This window comes from Mya arenaria, chromosome 7, assembly GCF_026914265.1.
Source record: "Mya arenaria isolate MELC-2E11 chromosome 7, ASM2691426v1".
NCBI classification, from domain to species: Eukaryota; Metazoa; Mollusca; class Bivalvia; order Myida; family Myidae; genus Mya; species Mya arenaria.
The window spans coordinates 71,143,052-71,161,444 of NC_069128.1; the positions used below are offsets into that span (position 1 = coordinate 71,143,052).

The 18,393-nt window shown below is 38.7% G+C and overlaps 1 protein-coding gene across 1 annotated transcript; it reads left to right on the top strand.

The window, feature by feature from the left end:
* On the top strand, nt 1-9,757 carry LOC128239868 (transmembrane protein 272-like). Its single transcript, XM_052956314.1, has 4 exons — nt 1-193; nt 3,929-3,997; nt 6,327-6,518; nt 7,779-9,757. The coding sequence occupies exons 1-4, from the start codon at nt 145-147 to the stop codon at nt 7,988-7,990; spliced, it is 522 nt and encodes a 173-aa protein (XP_052812274.1). The 5' UTR covers nt 1-144; the 3' UTR covers nt 7,991-9,757.
* Nucleotides 9,758-18,393: the final 8,636 nt, after the last annotated feature.

The window sequence follows — 18,393 nt, forward strand, 5'->3', positions numbered from 1 at the left end:
GCGAGCAGTATTTAAAGCTACAGATCACAAAATGCACTCATATTAGTTTCGTTTCTACATAACTGCGAAAATTCTTGTTTCGATTATAAATAATTGTGAAATCTTAGAGTCTCCTTGTTTCGCTGTTTGAAATTACACACAACCATGGGGAAAGGGAGGAATGGAGAAGGGCTGGCAATCTGTGGAGCAGCGTGTGAGTTAGCTTATATTTTTTCTGTTTGAATAGAAAAAAAATAATCACATTTGATAGGGCTGCATTCAATATCGTTAGTGTTCAACATTTAATTTTGTCTAACGAGAAGGCAGAACTACTCAACTTTCAATTTCAGTAAATCAGCACAAAAAACAGTCAGCCGTTATTGATTTAAATCAGGTGAAGCGATAGTTATTGACGGTGGCTGGTTAATTTAGTAGGTACATTACACTGCGAAATTTAAACCACTAAAAGTTTATACTGATGTCTACTCAAACCAATCATTTTTGTTAGGACATACTAAAAACCTTTAACAATTACGAGATGTAAGATTTAAGAATGTGACGAATAATTTATAAAGGATATGGTGCAGATTTATTCAAATGAATAATTTTTGTAGTCAAAACGTAAATGCGTTCATGATAAATGTAAAGTTATAACATAAATTAACAGGTACATAATATATACACTTTTTAGATATATTATAGATTCATTATAGATACATTATAGATACATTACAATGCTTGCATGTGAATCAATAATGGAAAACAACAACACGTACTCATATAGCATTAATAAGGCCACGGCAAATTGATCATTTGTTCGTCGGATTTGCCGCACCTAAAATTCGAAAAACGATGTTGTAGGAATGCATTAGCTGGATCTATTTTTACTACATGGGAATTTCAAAAGATCTTTCCACGTATATGAGAACTGAGTCATTGTATTACAAAATGCTTTTTAGAAAATGTTACCAGTTTTAAATAAAGCAATCTATCATGAAATGATTACGTGTTGTTTACAGCATTTAGACTGTTACTAATGGTTTAAACGTAAATACATCAAATAAGCTCACACCAGGGGCGGGTCCGGAATTTGATGTTAGAGGGAGTACCTTAATGGTGTAACCTTTTGATCCTCGTAACCTTCTAACCGAACATTATAATATGGTCTTTAGTGTTGTGTGGGGTCTGGGAGTACTCCATTAGGAAAATTATCTTAACAATTTCTAGTCCAAAATGTTGCATTTTTGGAGTATTACTTTCGCATTTTCAACGTATATTAAAATTAAAAGTTAACTTTGACGATTTAAGCGGGGGTGGGGGCGGGGAGGTCGGATGCACTCCCTCCGCTATTGCACACATTATTAATGAAATCTTGGTTTGGGTTAAACAGTTTATTGCCCATTTAGATTTTTTTTCTCGCTTTGCAAAAATGTTAATAATAAATACACAAATTTGTCCAATTTCAGACTTCAGCGAACTCGAACTAGCCCCAATTTAGGTCATAATGTTCATGAACTAATTCCATTACTGATTTAAACTATCCCCATTTTAAACTTCAATGTACATGAATTAGCACCAGTATAGACTACGGTGTACAAGAACTTAAGTCCTTAATATTATACACGTATTAGCATCATTTTCGACTACAGAGTACACGTATTAGCCCCTATTGTATACGTATTATCCCATTGAACACGTATGCGCCTCCGAGTTAGCCCCATTGTACACATATTAGCAATACTTTACACGTATTACCGTCCGAGTTAGCCCCATTGTACACATATTAGCCCCAGTGTACACGTATTAGCCCCATTGCACACGTATTCACATACAATTGTATACGTATCAGCCCCATTCTACACGAATTAGCCCCCTTTTATACTACAGTGTAAACGTACTAGCTCTACTGTACACGTATTATCCAATTCTACACGTATTATCCCATTCTACACGTATTAGTCCCATTCTACACGTATTTGTCCCATTCTACACGTATTAGTCCCATTGTACACGTATGAGCCCATTTTACACGTATTAGCCCGTTGTACACGTATTAGCCCCATTGTACACGTATTTGTCCCATTCTACACGTATTAGTCCCATTCTACACGTATTAGCCCCATTGTACACGTATTTGTCCCATTCTACACGTATTATCCCATTCTACACGTATTAGTCCCATTCTACACGTATTTGTCCCATTCTACACGTATTAGTCCCATTGTACACGTATGAGCCCATTTTACACGTATAAGCCCGATGTACACTTATTAGCCCCATTGTACACGCATTTGTCCCATTCTACACGTATTTGTCCCATTCTACATGTATTAGTCCCATTGTACACGTATGAGCCCATTTTACACGTATTAGCCCGTTGTACACGTATTAGTCCCATTGTGCACGTATTAGCCCCATTGTACACGTATTAGCCCCATTGTACACGTATTAACCTATTGTACACGTATTAGTCCCATTGTACACGTATTAACCTATTGTACACGTATTAGCCCCATTGTTCACGTATTAGCCCCATTATTCACGTATAAGCTCCATTGTACACGTATTAGCCCCATTGTTCACGTATAAGCTCCATTGTACACGTATTAGCCCCATTGTACACGTATAAGCTCCATTGTACACGTATTAGCCCCATTGTACACGTATTAGCCCCATTGTTCACGTATAAGCTCCATTGTACACGTATTAGCCCCATTGTACACGTATAAGCTCCATTGTACACGTATTAGCCCCATTGTACACGTATTAGCCCCATTGTTCACGTATAAGCTCCATTGTACACGTATAAGCTCCATTGTACACGTATTAGCCCCATTGTACACGTATTAGTCCCATTGTTCACGTATAAGTTCCATTGTACACGTATTAGTCCCATTGTTCACGTATAAGCTCCATTGTACACGCATTAGTCCCATTGTTCACGTATAAGCTCCATTGTACACGTATTAGCCCCATTGTACACGTATAAGCTCCATTGTACACGTATTAGCCCCATTGTTCACGTATAAGCTCCATTGTACACGCATTAGTCCCATTGTTCACGTATAAGCTCCATTGTACACGTATTAGCCCCATTGTACACGTATAAGCTCCATTGTACACATTTAAGCTCCATTGTACACGTTTGAGCTCCATTGTACACGTATAAGCTCCATTGTACACGTATAAGCTCCATTGTACACGTATTAGCTCCATTATACACGTTTTAGCCCCCGTATTAGCTCCTTTGTACACGTTTTAGCCCCCCTTTTTGCTCCACTGTGCACGATTTAACTCCACTGTACACGTTGAAGCCCCCGTATCAGCCCCACTTTACAAGCTAATACTACAGTGTGCATGTTTTATCTCCATTTAGAAATTCAACATATACGAATAAGACCCATTAAAGACAACAATGTACATGCATGTGTTCTCCACACGGATCAACCTTTAAAGCATACCATGTAAACGGCGGTTACAATAAAGCCCATCTTACACAACAACGTTCACGAGCACAAGGCTTATGTAGAATACATTCAATTAATGCCACCTCAATGCCGTAGCTACCTCTTTCAGGTCATAACATTGATGGATTTACATTCACATTAGACCAACGGTCATTGGACGAGGAGACCAACTGTTTTTCATCTGTATTTAAAAAACAAGCCGAGAAACCAAAAAAAATTACTCTGTTATATAAAACAAGCCGAGAAATGAGTTTTTTGATACCAAAAAAAAATACTCTGTTATATAAAATGCATCGAAATAATAAAAAGTACTACTATGTTGATTCCAACGCCAATCTAAACTGAATGGTAACAGTTAATCACAGTATTGTTCAGTCAATTCAGATTTTTACATGTATAATACGCCTGTTTTACTGAACTGTTTTATTCTAGTAGTACGCTTTCGTTTTTAGTTGAAACTTACTTTGAGGTTTTCCTTTCAGGTATCTGTTGCTGTTTCGTGGGTATCGGATTAGCCCTGCTTGGACTCGGGATCGCAAAGATAGTTATGGGTAGGTGCTCTCGGTATCGCAACGATAGTCATGGGTAGGTGCAAGGAAAGCCACACTTCAAGGTAGGCTCGGGATGGCAAAGATAGTCATGGGTAGGTGCAAGGAAAGCCACACTTCAAGGTAGACTCGGGATCGCAAAGATAGTCATGGGTAGGTGCAAGGAAAGCCACACTTAACGGTAGGTTCGGGATGGCAAAGATAGTCATGGGTAGGTGCAAGGAAAGCCACACTTAACGGTAGGCTCGGGATGGCAAAGATAGTCATGGGTAGGTGCAAGGAAAGCCACACTTAACGGTAGGCTCGGGATGGCAAAGATAGTCATGGGTAGGTGCAAGGAAAGCCACACTTAACGGTAGGCTCGGGATGGCAAAGATAGTCATGGGTAGGTGCTAGGAATGCCACACTTCAAGGTAGACTCGGGATCGCAAAGATAGTTATGGGTAGGTGCTAGGAATGCCACACTTCAAGGAAGACTCGGGATCGTAAAGATAGTCAAAGCTAGGTGCAAGGAAAGCCACACTTCAAGGTAGAATCACAATTATAGACGCGGGATGGTCAAAATAGACATGTGTAGATCAATTATAGACGATAGAATTATAGGGATGGTCAAAATAGTCATAGGTGGGTGCAATGAGAACCACAATTATAGACGCGGGATGGCCAAAAGAGTCATAGGTGGGTGCAATGAGAACCACAATTATAGACGCGGGATGGCCAAAATAGTCATAAGTGGGTGCAATGAGAACCACAATTATAGACGCAGGATGGCCAAAATAATCATAGGTGGGTGCAATAAGAACCACAATTATAGACGCAGGATGGTCAAAATAGTCATAGGTGGGTGCAATGAGAACCACAATTATAGACGCAGGATGGCCAAAATAGTCATAGGTGGGTGCAATGAGAACCACACTTATAGGCGCGGGATGGCCAAAATAGTCATAAGTGGGTGCAATGAGAACCACAATTATAGAAGCGGGATGGCCAAAATAGTCATAAGTGGGTGCAATGAGAACCACAATTATAGACGCGGGATGGCCAAAATAGTCATAAGTGGGTGCAATGAGAACCACAATTATAGAAGCGGGATGGCCAAAATAGTCATAGGTGGGTGCAATGAGAACCACACTTATAGACGCGGGATGGCCAAAATAGTCATAGGTGGGTGCAATGAGAACCACACTTATAGACGCGGGATGGCCAACATAGTCATAGGTAGGTGCAATGAGAACCACAATTATAGACGCGGGATGGCCAAAATAGTCATAGGTGGGTGCAATGAGAACCACAATTATAGACGCGGGATGGCCAAAATAGTCATAGGTGGGTGCAATGAGAACCACAATTATAGACGCGGGATGGCCAAAATAGTCATAAGTGGGTGCAATGAGAACCACAATTATAGACGCGGGATGGCCAAAATAGTCATAGGTGGGTGCAATGAGAACCACAATTATAGACGCGGGATGGCCAAAATAGTCATAAGTGGGTGCAATGAGAACCACAATTATAGACGCGGGATGGCCAAAATAGTCATAGGTGGGTGCAATAAGAACCACAATTATAGACGCAGGATGGTCAAAATAGTCATAGGTGGGTGCAATGAGAACCACACTTATAGACGCGGGATGGCCAAAATAGTCATAGGTGGGTGCAATGAGAACCACACTTATAGACGCGGGATGGCCAAAATAGTCATAGGTGGGTGCAATGAGAACCACAATTATAGACGCGGGATGGCCAAAATAGTCATAAGTGGGTGCAATGAGAACCACAATTATAGAAGCGGGATGGCCAAAATAGTCATAGGTGGGTGCAATGAGAACCACAATTATAGACGCGGGATGGCCAAAATAGTCATAAGTGGGTGCAATGAGAACCACAATTATAGACGCGGGATGGCCAAAATAGTCATAAGTGGGTGCAATGAGAACCACAATTATAGACTCGGGATGGCCAAAATAGTCATAGGTAGGTGCAATGAGAACCACAATTATAGACGCGGATGGCCAAAATAGTCATGGGAAGGCGAAGGGGAGCCGCAATTATAGACTCGGGATGGCCAAAATAGTCATAGGTAGGTGCAATGAGAACCACAATTATGGACGCGGGATGACCAAAATAGTCATTAGTAGGTGCAAGGAGAAACACAACTCCGGATTATCACATGTTAAGTCCTTCCCGCATGACGATTAGTATGTGTCTAGTGGTGCACGTGTAATCAAACTGGATTGGCACTTAAGTGTGTTACCAGGAGACCGAGCCAAATGTTAAATGTATCACTGTTCTTCTTTAATTATTTACTAATTCACCTAATTAAACATTATAGGAGCCATTCATCTTCATGACTGTCCCCTACAAGACAAGGTGCCCATCTGGCTGATCGTGAGCGGTGTGGCTCCGATCTTCTTTGGTGGCTCGGCGCGTAAAGAAGAGGAGGACGGCGAAGCGAGTCAGAGTATCGCGCGTAGCGTCTGCGGGATCATAGGGCTGCTCTTTAACCTCGCCTGGCTCATTTGCGGTATGGGGCACTCGGAACTCCTCGGCTATTTTCCACCAAACAACCGCGGATGTATATGAACGGTTTACTATGTCAGAAATCTTTACATTTAACTACGCTGCATATAGATTTCTTAGTATTTTAAATTTAGCAGTCCAACTTGATGACTTTTGGACTTGAGAATCTTAATCACTTATTCAATAATATTCTTCACTGGTAATCATTTTCAACTGAGATATTAAAAAAACACGTTTAAAACACTACTATTATTAATACTACTAGTATTATTTAAAAATACACGAACTACTGCTACTGGTGCACCGCCATTAATCCGAGGTTGTTTTCGATGGAAAATGGCCGAGGAGTTCCGAATGGGTATGGGGTTGTTTTTTAAAAAAATGACCTTTTAATCAAATAAAGATAGCAGTAATGCAGAAGGGCTGGTTTTTATTTATTCGCTTCCTTTATTTGTGGTATGAATCGGGTTCTTTCGTAAGGACTATTATACAATTTTAAGAAAGAATGGTTGTTTTAAGGCTGCACTCTCACAGATTGGCAGTTTTGACATAAATTTCTTTTTTTACATATAATCAGCTTATATTTTTATCAGCGCCTTAAATTCAGTCAAAAAGATGACTCACAATATAACAGATCTAAATTGTTTGGAAAACTGCTGAAAACATGAAATTCTGCGATCTGATCTTTTGTCTGCAGCCTTATATCATTAGTTACCAGACATGTACGCCAAAATTGGCTCCATTCAAAACAAAAGATAAAACAAAGCTGTAAACGGTCAATCTGTGAGAGTGCAGCTTTAAACTACCGGAGTAACCCCAGTAGTCCATTCTTTATTTATCGGCATTTAAAAACAAATAAGAAATAACAAAGTACCGCAACAGATTAACACATAGTAGACATCCATTTTAAGAATCGGAAAAAACAAACAAACGTAAACTCTACTTTCGTTTTAATCCGTTTAAATATACTATGTATATAACCGTTCAGCTTATAGTTTGCAATCGGAAGTACATGTATATGTTGAATGAACTATCATACCGGCTTACAAAATATATTGCTTAGTTAAAAGAAAACATTTTCTCCGAGATAAGCTGAATGTTGTTCTTAAAAATACAAAACATATTTCTTTTCTGTAAGTCAAATATTCGATTATTTGTGCTGAGCTAAATGGATTTAGCATAGCCTTTTATTATACAACATGTAAGTCTCTAATATATGTTTATACCTTGATACCTTATGTTATATTTCTTTCTACACTTTCAGGATCAGTGTGGGTGTATCCAACATACGGAACAGTAAACAAAGACGACTTCGTGCCCTGTATTGGCAACGTTACGACTGGCTGCTCTCAAGACTGCCATAAGCCGACCTTGACCTTCGCCTTTGCCATGGTGACAGTCGACTGGATTTTCTTCGCACTCTGGCTAACTATCATAATGTGCTCTGTGCGAGCACTTTGCGCTCGGTCGCGTTAAGCGCAGTATTCATATACAGACGGTGTTCATTGTGTGTGTAGCGTGTAAGCCGTACACAATGAGTTCGTATAGAAATACGAATTTTAAGCTTGTTTATGAGTATTTTTTTTTAGTTTCATGCCTGTACAAACACATATACAATACAATACAATACAATACAATACAATACGTTTATTTCGGCTTTAAACTTACAATGTTTATGGCAGTGAAAAATCACATATGAAAAGTGGTGAAAAGAACTTAACAAAGAGATTTTATGTATGAAAACAACAACATATGCAAGAGATCTTGTTACATACATGTATATTATTCCAATATAACAGTACAAAAAGTCAGATGAAGGTATAATTTCAGGTTCAATATTTAACTTAAAATATTAAGTTGTTGGTAAAATTTCATTTCTTAATTTCATTGCAAAAAAATATGTATTTCGCAATATTCATTTGACATTTTTTATTTGTAAGACATAAGCGTTTTGAACTTAATTTAATTAATTATTATTATGTAGGCCAACTTTTAACTTGGTGAGCCCAGTTGTTGCCACCATACGTAAATTTATTGTCCGAGTCACATTTTAACATTGTATAAGTTCGGCGTATAAGTAAATTTTCGTCTGATACACTTTACCAAAAAATGTATTGTGTCGTTCCTAAAAACATTGCACGACTGCAGAGAATATCTGCCTGCAGGATGTCGTTCATAAACGGCTGTATTTTTTCATGCTTAATGTGACTTGTATTAATCTTACTAATGCCTGGGACCTTTAATCCTGCTCACAGCAGATGTGCACGTGTATGCGTGTTTTCATTGACTAATAAAATTTCAAAACTTAAATACTAGTATTTCATCTCGTATAATCATTATTGGTAAATGAAAAGATGACTTTCATCATATTTTTAAGTAAACAAGAATTCTTAAAGTTTATTAAAAGATGATTTTCATCATAATTTGTTTAGGCAAGCAAGACTTCTGAAAGTTTCTTAAAATATGATTTTCATCATCATTTCTTTAGGTTAACAAGAACTCTTAAAGCTGCTTTTTCACAGATTGTCAGTTTTGACACTTTTTAAATGATTTGTCTCAGATTCACAGAATGCCTTCAAATCAGTGATATTAGATCAGTCACAAAAGTAGATCTCAATAATGAATTGTTTGGTAAATTGCTCAAAAATATCTTAAAGCCTCCGTATCGCGATCAGCCATGAAACATAAGTTTTTGGAACGTATAAATGAAAAGCTGTCATCTTATTCCTGTCGGCAGATTTATATCACTGTATTCCAGACATTTACGCAAATGTTTGCCAATTAAATAACAAAATATATTTTTAAAAAGTTCTCTAAACGTTCGTTCTGTGAGTGTGCAGCCTTTAAATAGAAATATGTTACATTGACACCGAGCAGGACATGTTCGATTTTGTGCTTAAGTTGCAATTCTTGATTGCCAACAATGAAAATGTAATTACACGTGTTCATAACTATAAAATCAGGTTTTTTACCCTGTGTGTGTGTGTGTGTGTGCGTGTGTGTGTGTGTGTGTGTGTGTGCTAATAGAAAATGCATGTTTTATATTTAAATGAGTATTTATATGCTTTTTGTATTCTATGCGGAAAATAAATTATAAAAAAGAAGCAACTTCAGACATTATATATATCTTATATATTTTGTATCTTCAATTCTTTTTTTGTTTTACATTTTAAGAACACTTTTTTCCATTTGAAGACATCCATCATATTATTCATGCTGAAAATAAATGAGTGGAATTATCAATGTTGAATTACATCCCTGTATATTACTTACCCTTAAAAACATTTGATAATGACCACAATTTTATATCATTATAATGTATGGGAACATTTGTTTGACGATTTCAAACCGTGTCAGGCTGTTATGTTGTTAAATAAGTTGAGTGGGTTTTATATGGAGCAAATACTTAAAATATGTTTGAGTAACGACGGAAATGGCCATGATTCAATAAGATAATCTTAATCGTCAACCTCAAAGAGTTTTACGCCAAAAACGTGCCTAAAACTTTACAATCTTAAGCGATATTTCCTGAAACGGGGCCGATACTTTTATAAATATAATTCACGAAGGAATGATTCACAAAGGTATGCGCAAAAGATTTAAGTTTTTTGAAATTAAGAAAAGAAAAATTAAGCAGTACTTATACCATTAACATACAAACGGACATACATTTTAACCATGTCAACACATTTGTTTTCAGTGTACAAAAAATCAGTATTTTTACGGATACTAGGAACAGGGGTTACATATAATTGTCGGACAATGCCATATGTTGGTTTACAATATTGAAAAACAACACATATACAAAATGAAAGGACGTTGAGGGCGAATGAAAATAACAACAAGAACACTGATTTACAATGGTACTTTGCGGGGACCCCTGCTGTGTTTGAATAGGGATAGTCTCGGCGTGTGAACATTTAAGAAGTTGCCGTGCAAAGACTATAACAATTATATTTACTATGGTATTTCGTGAAGATGTGCACTGCCACCTGTACTGAGCTTGACTCATTATTCTCGGCTTGTGCACATCCAACACCAGATACCTAATAAATTGCCGTGCACTGTCACCCATGATGGTAGTGGACAGTAATTCTCGGCGTGTAGAAATTCAATCGATGGTCTTCTTGAAACGAGTGAAACATATTTATGTTGACTTTGGACTGGAGCCATTTGTCATGAGGTACTATGCTGTTTCGTCGTAGTCATTGTGTTCGTCTTGAAATATTAAACCAATATAAAATTATATTCCATTTGGCATACAATGAAAATAAAATGGTACAAAAAATAGTTATAAGTTGATGCTGTATGTTGAAAAGTTGCCTGACTTAAAGAAGTGACTGTGACATGGTATTGTACAGGTCAATTCTTCTGGAAAGAGCCCGAGAAATCGAAACATGCCCTAAAGGATTCCTTGTCCAACGAAGCTCAACGAAGGTGGAAGAGAGCTGTATGCGATATGCCAAAGACTGATTCACTCTACAGGAATTTATTGACAATAAAGACGAGAAAGCAATAGCTGAAATATTCACAAAAAACGCACAACAGTCAAATTTGAAAACGCTTCTAACAGCGTTCATGCTGAGACGTCCCAACTATCGAGTACCGTTCAACAAGAACTTGCATTTATGAAATCCTCCATTCAGCTTCAACAGCAAGACGTTTCAATACTCAAGCAGGAAAACGAGATTCAGAAGAAAACAATTGTTAAACTAACCGAGGATTTAGCAAAATGCAGAAAAACACTCACTGAAAGCAACAATGAAAGTGTACGTATATGGCCTCTATAAGAATAGCCTAACCATACTTGAATCATCTTATTTTCCGCGCTCATATGCCGCGGCCGTCATAGGACAAAATGAGCAGCATTTGCCTAAAACCTCAACAAGCGCTCATGTGACCGATCCTGCCACGTTGATCACCTATCACCATAGCAACCAATGCATCACACCTGCCCCTCGGAACAACGCTGCTCCCCCTGCCAATAACCAGGAACAAATAACAAAGACAATCATGCAACGAATCGGCGTTGACAACATGGTGCCACTTACCTCGACCTCATCGACAATACAGAGAGACATTCAATCATGTGCCAACAGCAAAGTGGATTCGGCAGTGAAAATATTATACCCGTCCTCGTCACCAGGAACTTGGGAAACCAACGGGAATATTAACATTCGCAGAAAAATGTCAAAAGAGCCTCGTATACCAAACCAAGTGAACCTCATACACCGCCTGTAATCCGCCAGAATAACACCGGCACACGGGCGCCGCATAAGCAGGGTGGTACATTTTCGCCGTCAAACTATAACGCCATCCTCACTCAGTCTGTCAATGACGTCACACGAGCGCATCCTGGCCATGGCGCCAATTCAACAATGTCAGTCCGAAAGGTCCCGGGTGACTTTACAAGAACCGACGTCATAAACGCACCGCCAAGCAATAACGTCCAAGGCGTCATTCTTACATCGACACAACATGAGGTCACACATGCACCGCCAAGCCAGATCTCCGGGAACTGCTCCACCTAGACACAAAGTCAACAGATGACGTCATATATGCGCAGCCAATCCAGGAAACAACGGAAAAGGATGCAATATTTGAAAGCGTTCGCTCCCGTCGCACCCCACGCTATTATATCGGAGGTATATCAATGGACTCCAATAAATCAGGACTTTTAAAGTTTCTAGAAGGTCACAAGATATAGCACTAAAGCTCACTGTGTACAAAAGTAACTGTGATACGATAGAAAGCCCCTGGTTCTGGCCAAAGAAGATGTATTGTCGCCGATGGTACTCGGAAAGGGCATGGCAAGATAAGTTTAACGCTAACAAATACAATGAAAATAATAATGAATAGTACAATGTTATGTTTTCTTACTTTAGTCATTTCCACTCTGAACACAAACTTAAGTCACCCAGTGCCACATTCTTAGATACATTACACTCGTCATATAGGTCTAGCTATCTGTGTCTGTGAACAAGTTGACTTAAACGCTTAATGTGGTAAAGGAGGTGTGCAATAACTTATGAACATTAAATCCACTCGCTTGACTGGCATTAAATTAACAAGTGTAGAGTCCACTATTGTTACGCCTATCTATGTATTATGCATATATCTACCATCGGCAAATTATAGTCCACTATTGTTAGGCCTATCTATATATTATGCATGAATCTACCATCGGCAAATTGTACACTTAATAGTTATATAGAATGCTTAACCGAACTACAAAGTATTTATGACATGTATTCAAAAGACGGTTTTATAACGTTATGTGGAGATGCTAATGTGCAACTAACTGATATTAATGATAGAAGGTCAACTGAATTTAATTACTTTTAATCTGACAACGAACTTTTGCCGTGTATAAACAGAGGAGTGAATTTCACATTTAAGCCAAGTAAAAGAAATCTAGATTATGTTTTATTAGGTAAATAGCAGTTAGATATTGTGTTAGATAGCTGTATTGTTAACGATGATTGTCGTGTTGTATCCGATCACTTACCCATTGTCACCACAGTCTGTTTTCCGTTATATCACTTCACTTTGCCTGATAAACTATTAATTGCATGGAACAAATGTACAGATCAACATTTTAATTCATACGCAGCCGCTCTTGATAACAAACTGTGCAAAATTAGTCTTGATAGTATACGGTTATGTAATACTGATATACACTTACTCTATGATTATATAGATCAATAATAGAATGTGCTTAATTAAACTTGCCAATGTCAAAATATAACATGCATGCTAAGCCTAATTGGACAAGTGGTGTAAAATGCGCACATATAATACAAAAAATGAACTGAAAAAATGGTGTTCTGCAGGAAAACCCAGAGAGCGTGATAATCAACTATATATCAGTTACAAATCAGCAAAACGAGCATTCACCAATACCCAAAAGGCTGCTATATACAATTGCAATGAAAAGTTTTATAATGACTTAAACGAGGCTGCGGAGTGCGACATGCGTCTATTTTGGTATTTAGTAAAGACGAAACGTACTTCTAGATCGAATTCTATAAATGAACTAGCTATAAATGGTACCTCATTGAGGCACCCACACCAAATATCAAATACTTTTCGTGACTACTACTCACAAACTTTCAAACCTAAGAGTGCACCACATTTCGACAACGAATATCTGAACAAATTAGATGTTGATGTTAATGCATTCATACAATCGAATGACTATGAGTTCGACCCAAATTTAACAGAAAACGTACATATCGAAGAGTTAGATAATGTTATCAGAAAATTGAAGATGAAAAAAGCCCCCGGATATGACAAAGCAACGCCGGAGCACATACAATACGGCGGTAAAACTCTGCGGGCATATATTGCACGACTATTCACGCTAATGATCAAATGTGCTTACGTTCCGGAACAAATGCAAACTTGGTTTAATCATCCCAGTTCACAAAGAGGGAAAACCAAGGTCCTCCCCAAGTAGCTACAGACCTATTTCTCTATTGCCGGTGCTATACAAGCTATTTGAAAATGTTAGCCATAGCCGTTTAAATACATGGTGTGCTGAAAATGGCATCGACTTTCCTAATAATCAACAACATGCATACCAAAAGCATATCGGGCCCGTAACAACCGTTCAACGTACAAGAAGCAATTGCGAATAGATTAGAGCTCGGATCAAGTGTATACTGTGCTCTACTGGACACCAAGGGTGCATTTGATTCCGTTCGGCACAATGCCATAATTATGAAAATGAAATCACTTAGTCTAAAAGGCATTTTCCTGAGACTAATGGTTAATATGTATTCATCTCTTAAAGGATGTGTTCTTGCAAATGGAGTTCAATCCGAAACCTTTCCTGTTCTTCAAAGTGTACGGCAAGGCGGTATATTATCAACATAGAGTTATCGCCTCTTCATTGATGAAATACTGAACATCCTTGAAAATAATGGCTATGGTTTAACACTGCATGATATCCCCTGTGGGAACCCCACCCTCGCCGATGATCTAACTCTACTTTGCCCGAACAAAGTGACTCTTGAAAATCAATTCGCTGTTGTCCTTGAATACGCCAACAAATGGTGTTATGAATTTAATTTCAGAAATGCCAACTCGTTATATTCCAGAAAAAAACATTCCTCGTGAAACAACAGTACCTTTAGGGCAGCAAACACTGGTCAGCGTACACTCTGCTAAACCCCTCGGTGTGAACTTGAGTTATAATCTAAGTTGCAGTGAAACTATTTACAATCGTCTACGAAAAGCATACTCCTCCCTTTTCAGTGCACTATCAATTGAAAAATCCGATGGCGGTGTTAACCCTTTGACAATAGCCTCTCTTGTGACAAACGTAAGCACTGTATGGCGCAGAATTATGGTCCAACGTTTCCGCTACATAAATGCTGCGATTAGAAAGATTCAAACGCCTAGCAGCTAAACGAATTCAACATTTACCGACATCGACACCCACGGATATGGCCCTAAGCACGCTAGGCTGGTACACAATGGAATACGACACCCATAAACGTAAACTCATGTTCTTGCAAAAACCTGTACTATGCCCACCTCATTGCTTACTCGACAGATATTCAACTATAGACTGAACCTATACGTCACAAAGGGATTTAAACATCAGACAGGCTACAGTTCAAGGAATGTCTGGCTGGCATGTTAATACCCCGCAGCTGTGTGACAGGCTACATTCCGGATATAATCTCCCTTTTGCAATAATACGAACAGATTCGGTCTTTGAATGTGTACCTTAAAACATCCATATTCCCAGGTAAATGGAACTAATAGTCAATCGAACATTATCACTGTATCACAAAACACAGTGGCGAAGAAGAACAAACTCTGACGATGATTCCAAAGCGTCCATGAGTCTATTGCCCCATCCATTCTTTGGTTGAATGCACAGTCACGCACGGAAATTATTCACGTCATAAGTACAACCAAGGCCTTAGTTTACAGACAATTTTAACCCGAATACACGTGCAAACTCTGCAAAACTGAAACTATTGATATTATCATTCATACCATTATTATCTGTTCAAAAACTTGCAGCCTCAGAAAAACTTTTCTACACGAAACTAAAACATTATGCGGTCAGCACATATATACGTTGCTCGTTAATTCGGATAATGAATATCTAATGCTCTCACTCTTCCAGCCAAACTTCATCACTGCGTTCAGTCTCCCGGAGAAAACTTTTAAGACATTTCTTAAAAAAGCATGCGAATTTGTTCACGACACTATCAGTCTGTACAATAACAATAATAGTGTGTAAATATGATAAAATATTGTTTGCATTTTTGTTGCATAAGTACCCCAACATACACATCTTAAACCTGCCACTGATTGCTTATTTTTCGTTTTCGATAAGCTCTTAGTTATATGACGGGTAAATATATAGTCTGTATGCCTGTACATATTGAAAACAAAATTTGAAAGATTAGTTCATTCATTATAAACAATCATTTGTAAATAATCATACAACTATATAATCTGTATAAGTAATGTATTTTTGAACCTGTATCATTTATATTATTAATTACATTATATGCCATGTCACTTATATAATATGTTAAATCACTGAGAAGTGGAATAAAAGAGAATATATATGATATATTATAATTTTTTGGTTGAGTGATTTCTTTAAAATTGGTCAGGTGACTCTAATTATCATTGTTGCAAAGATTTTCCCTCCATTGCCGAAAACGTTTGAGAAGTGGTAGGGTGAATGGAATTATTGAGACATGTCTAAGAATAAGGAAAAGATCAATATTGAATACCGATCCAGGTCGAAGTAAAGGAAAACTATTATGTTATAGCCAGCATGAACTGCAGTCACATGAGAGATGTGTGATGGAGAGTGAGGAGTTCAGTCCCTCAGACTTGAATGTGCTCTATCTTATATTAAATGGATTACGTTACTAGAACTATCTGGATATTAATGTTTATTAAAAAAAGTGCCTGAAAAAAATCAGCAAAAAAATAAAAATAAATCCGACCTACCTTCCCTATTTTTTTGGCAGCGTTACCTGAAACGCATCTATTTTTTGTTTGGCCTAAATGCAAATTGTCCCTATACCAGACGTAATGCTCTTGAGCACGCAGATTTCATATCACGGACACCTGAACTGCCAGTTTTAGGAACGCTTATAATTTTGAATGAAATGAGACATTGGTTTCAACTGAAACTTTGACTTGTGGCGTTCAAGTACAAATGTATATCATAGACAAATACCCAGAAACATAAAATATAGTGATTAAATTTGGTTTGCAGCTGGCATGCTGGTGGGTTGGTCAATGCCAAGGGTTCTAATCGGTTTCATATAAGCGGTTCATCTTATTATTTAAATCAGTATTGATTTTCAATTATTTGAAGTTTTATTGGCAACATCTGCAACACTTAAGCCTGTGGGCGATGAAAAAAAACATGCATAATGAGATGTACACATACCGTTAAAGTACATACCATACAAAGCGATAACACACAAATGACATTTATTTTATAACATAATGATACCTAGAAAATGTGTGCCTGTTTGAAGCAGTTATTTCTTCAACCATATCAATGCTATCATTTCGGAGTTATGTGAAGAATGGGAAGGTTGCAAGATTGTACGTATACTGGAACGTAAAGCAACCCTGAAGAGGCGCATGTCACAGGCGAACATATAAGTCGCTCGCAAACGAACCTCTCTTTGTACGTGTACTAGTACGGGAGCCCCCTGAACAGGCACATGTCACAGGTGAACATATAAGTCGCTCGCAAACGAACCTCTCTTTGTACGTGTACTAGTACGCGAGCTCCCCTGAACAGGCACATGTCACAGGTGAACATATAAGTCGCTCGCAAACGAACCTCTCTTTGTACGTGTACTAGTACGGGAGCTCCCCTGAACAGGCACATGTCACAGGTGAACATATAAGTCGCTCGCATACGAACTTCTCTTTGTACGTGTACTAGTACGGGAGCCCCCTGAACAGACATATGTCACAGGTGAACATATAAGTCGCTCGCATACGAACCTCTCTTTGTACGTGTACTAGTACGGGAGCCCCCTGAACAGGCACATGTCACAGGTAAACATATAAGTCGCTCGAACACGAATCTCTCTTTGTACGTGTACTAGTACGGGAGCCCCCTGAAGAGGCACATGTCACAGGTGAACATATAAGTCGCTCGCATACGAATCTCTCTTTGTACGTGTACTAGTACGGGAGCCCCCTGAACAGGCACATGTCACAGGTGAACATATAAGTCGCTCGCATACGAACCTCTCTTTGTACGTGTACTAGTACGGGAGCCCCCTGAACAGGCACATGTCACAGGTGAACATATAAGTCGCTCGCATACGAATCTCTCTTTGTACGTGTACTAGTACGGGAGCCCCCTGAAGAGGCACATGTCACAGGTTAACATATAAGTCGCTCGCAAACGAACTTCTCTTTGTACGTGTACTTGAACAGAAGCTCCCCTGAGAGGCACATGTCACAGGTGAACATATATGTCGCTCGCACACGAATCTCTCTTTGTACGTGTACTAGTACGGGAGCTCCCCTGAAGAGGCACATGTCACAGGTGAACATATATGTCGCTCGTATACGAACTTCTCTTTGTACGTGTACTAGTACGGGAGCCCACTGAAGAGGCACATGTCACAGGTGAACATATATGTCGCTCGCACACGAATCTCTCTTTGTACGTGTACTAGTACGGGAGCTCCCCTGAAGAGGCACATGTCACAGGTGAACATATATGTCGCTCGTATACGAACTTCTCTTTGTACGTGTACTAGTACGGGAGCCCCCTGAACAGGCACATGTCACAGGTGAACATATAAGTCGCTCGCATACGAATCTCTCTTTGTACGTGTACTAGTACGGGAGCCCCCTGA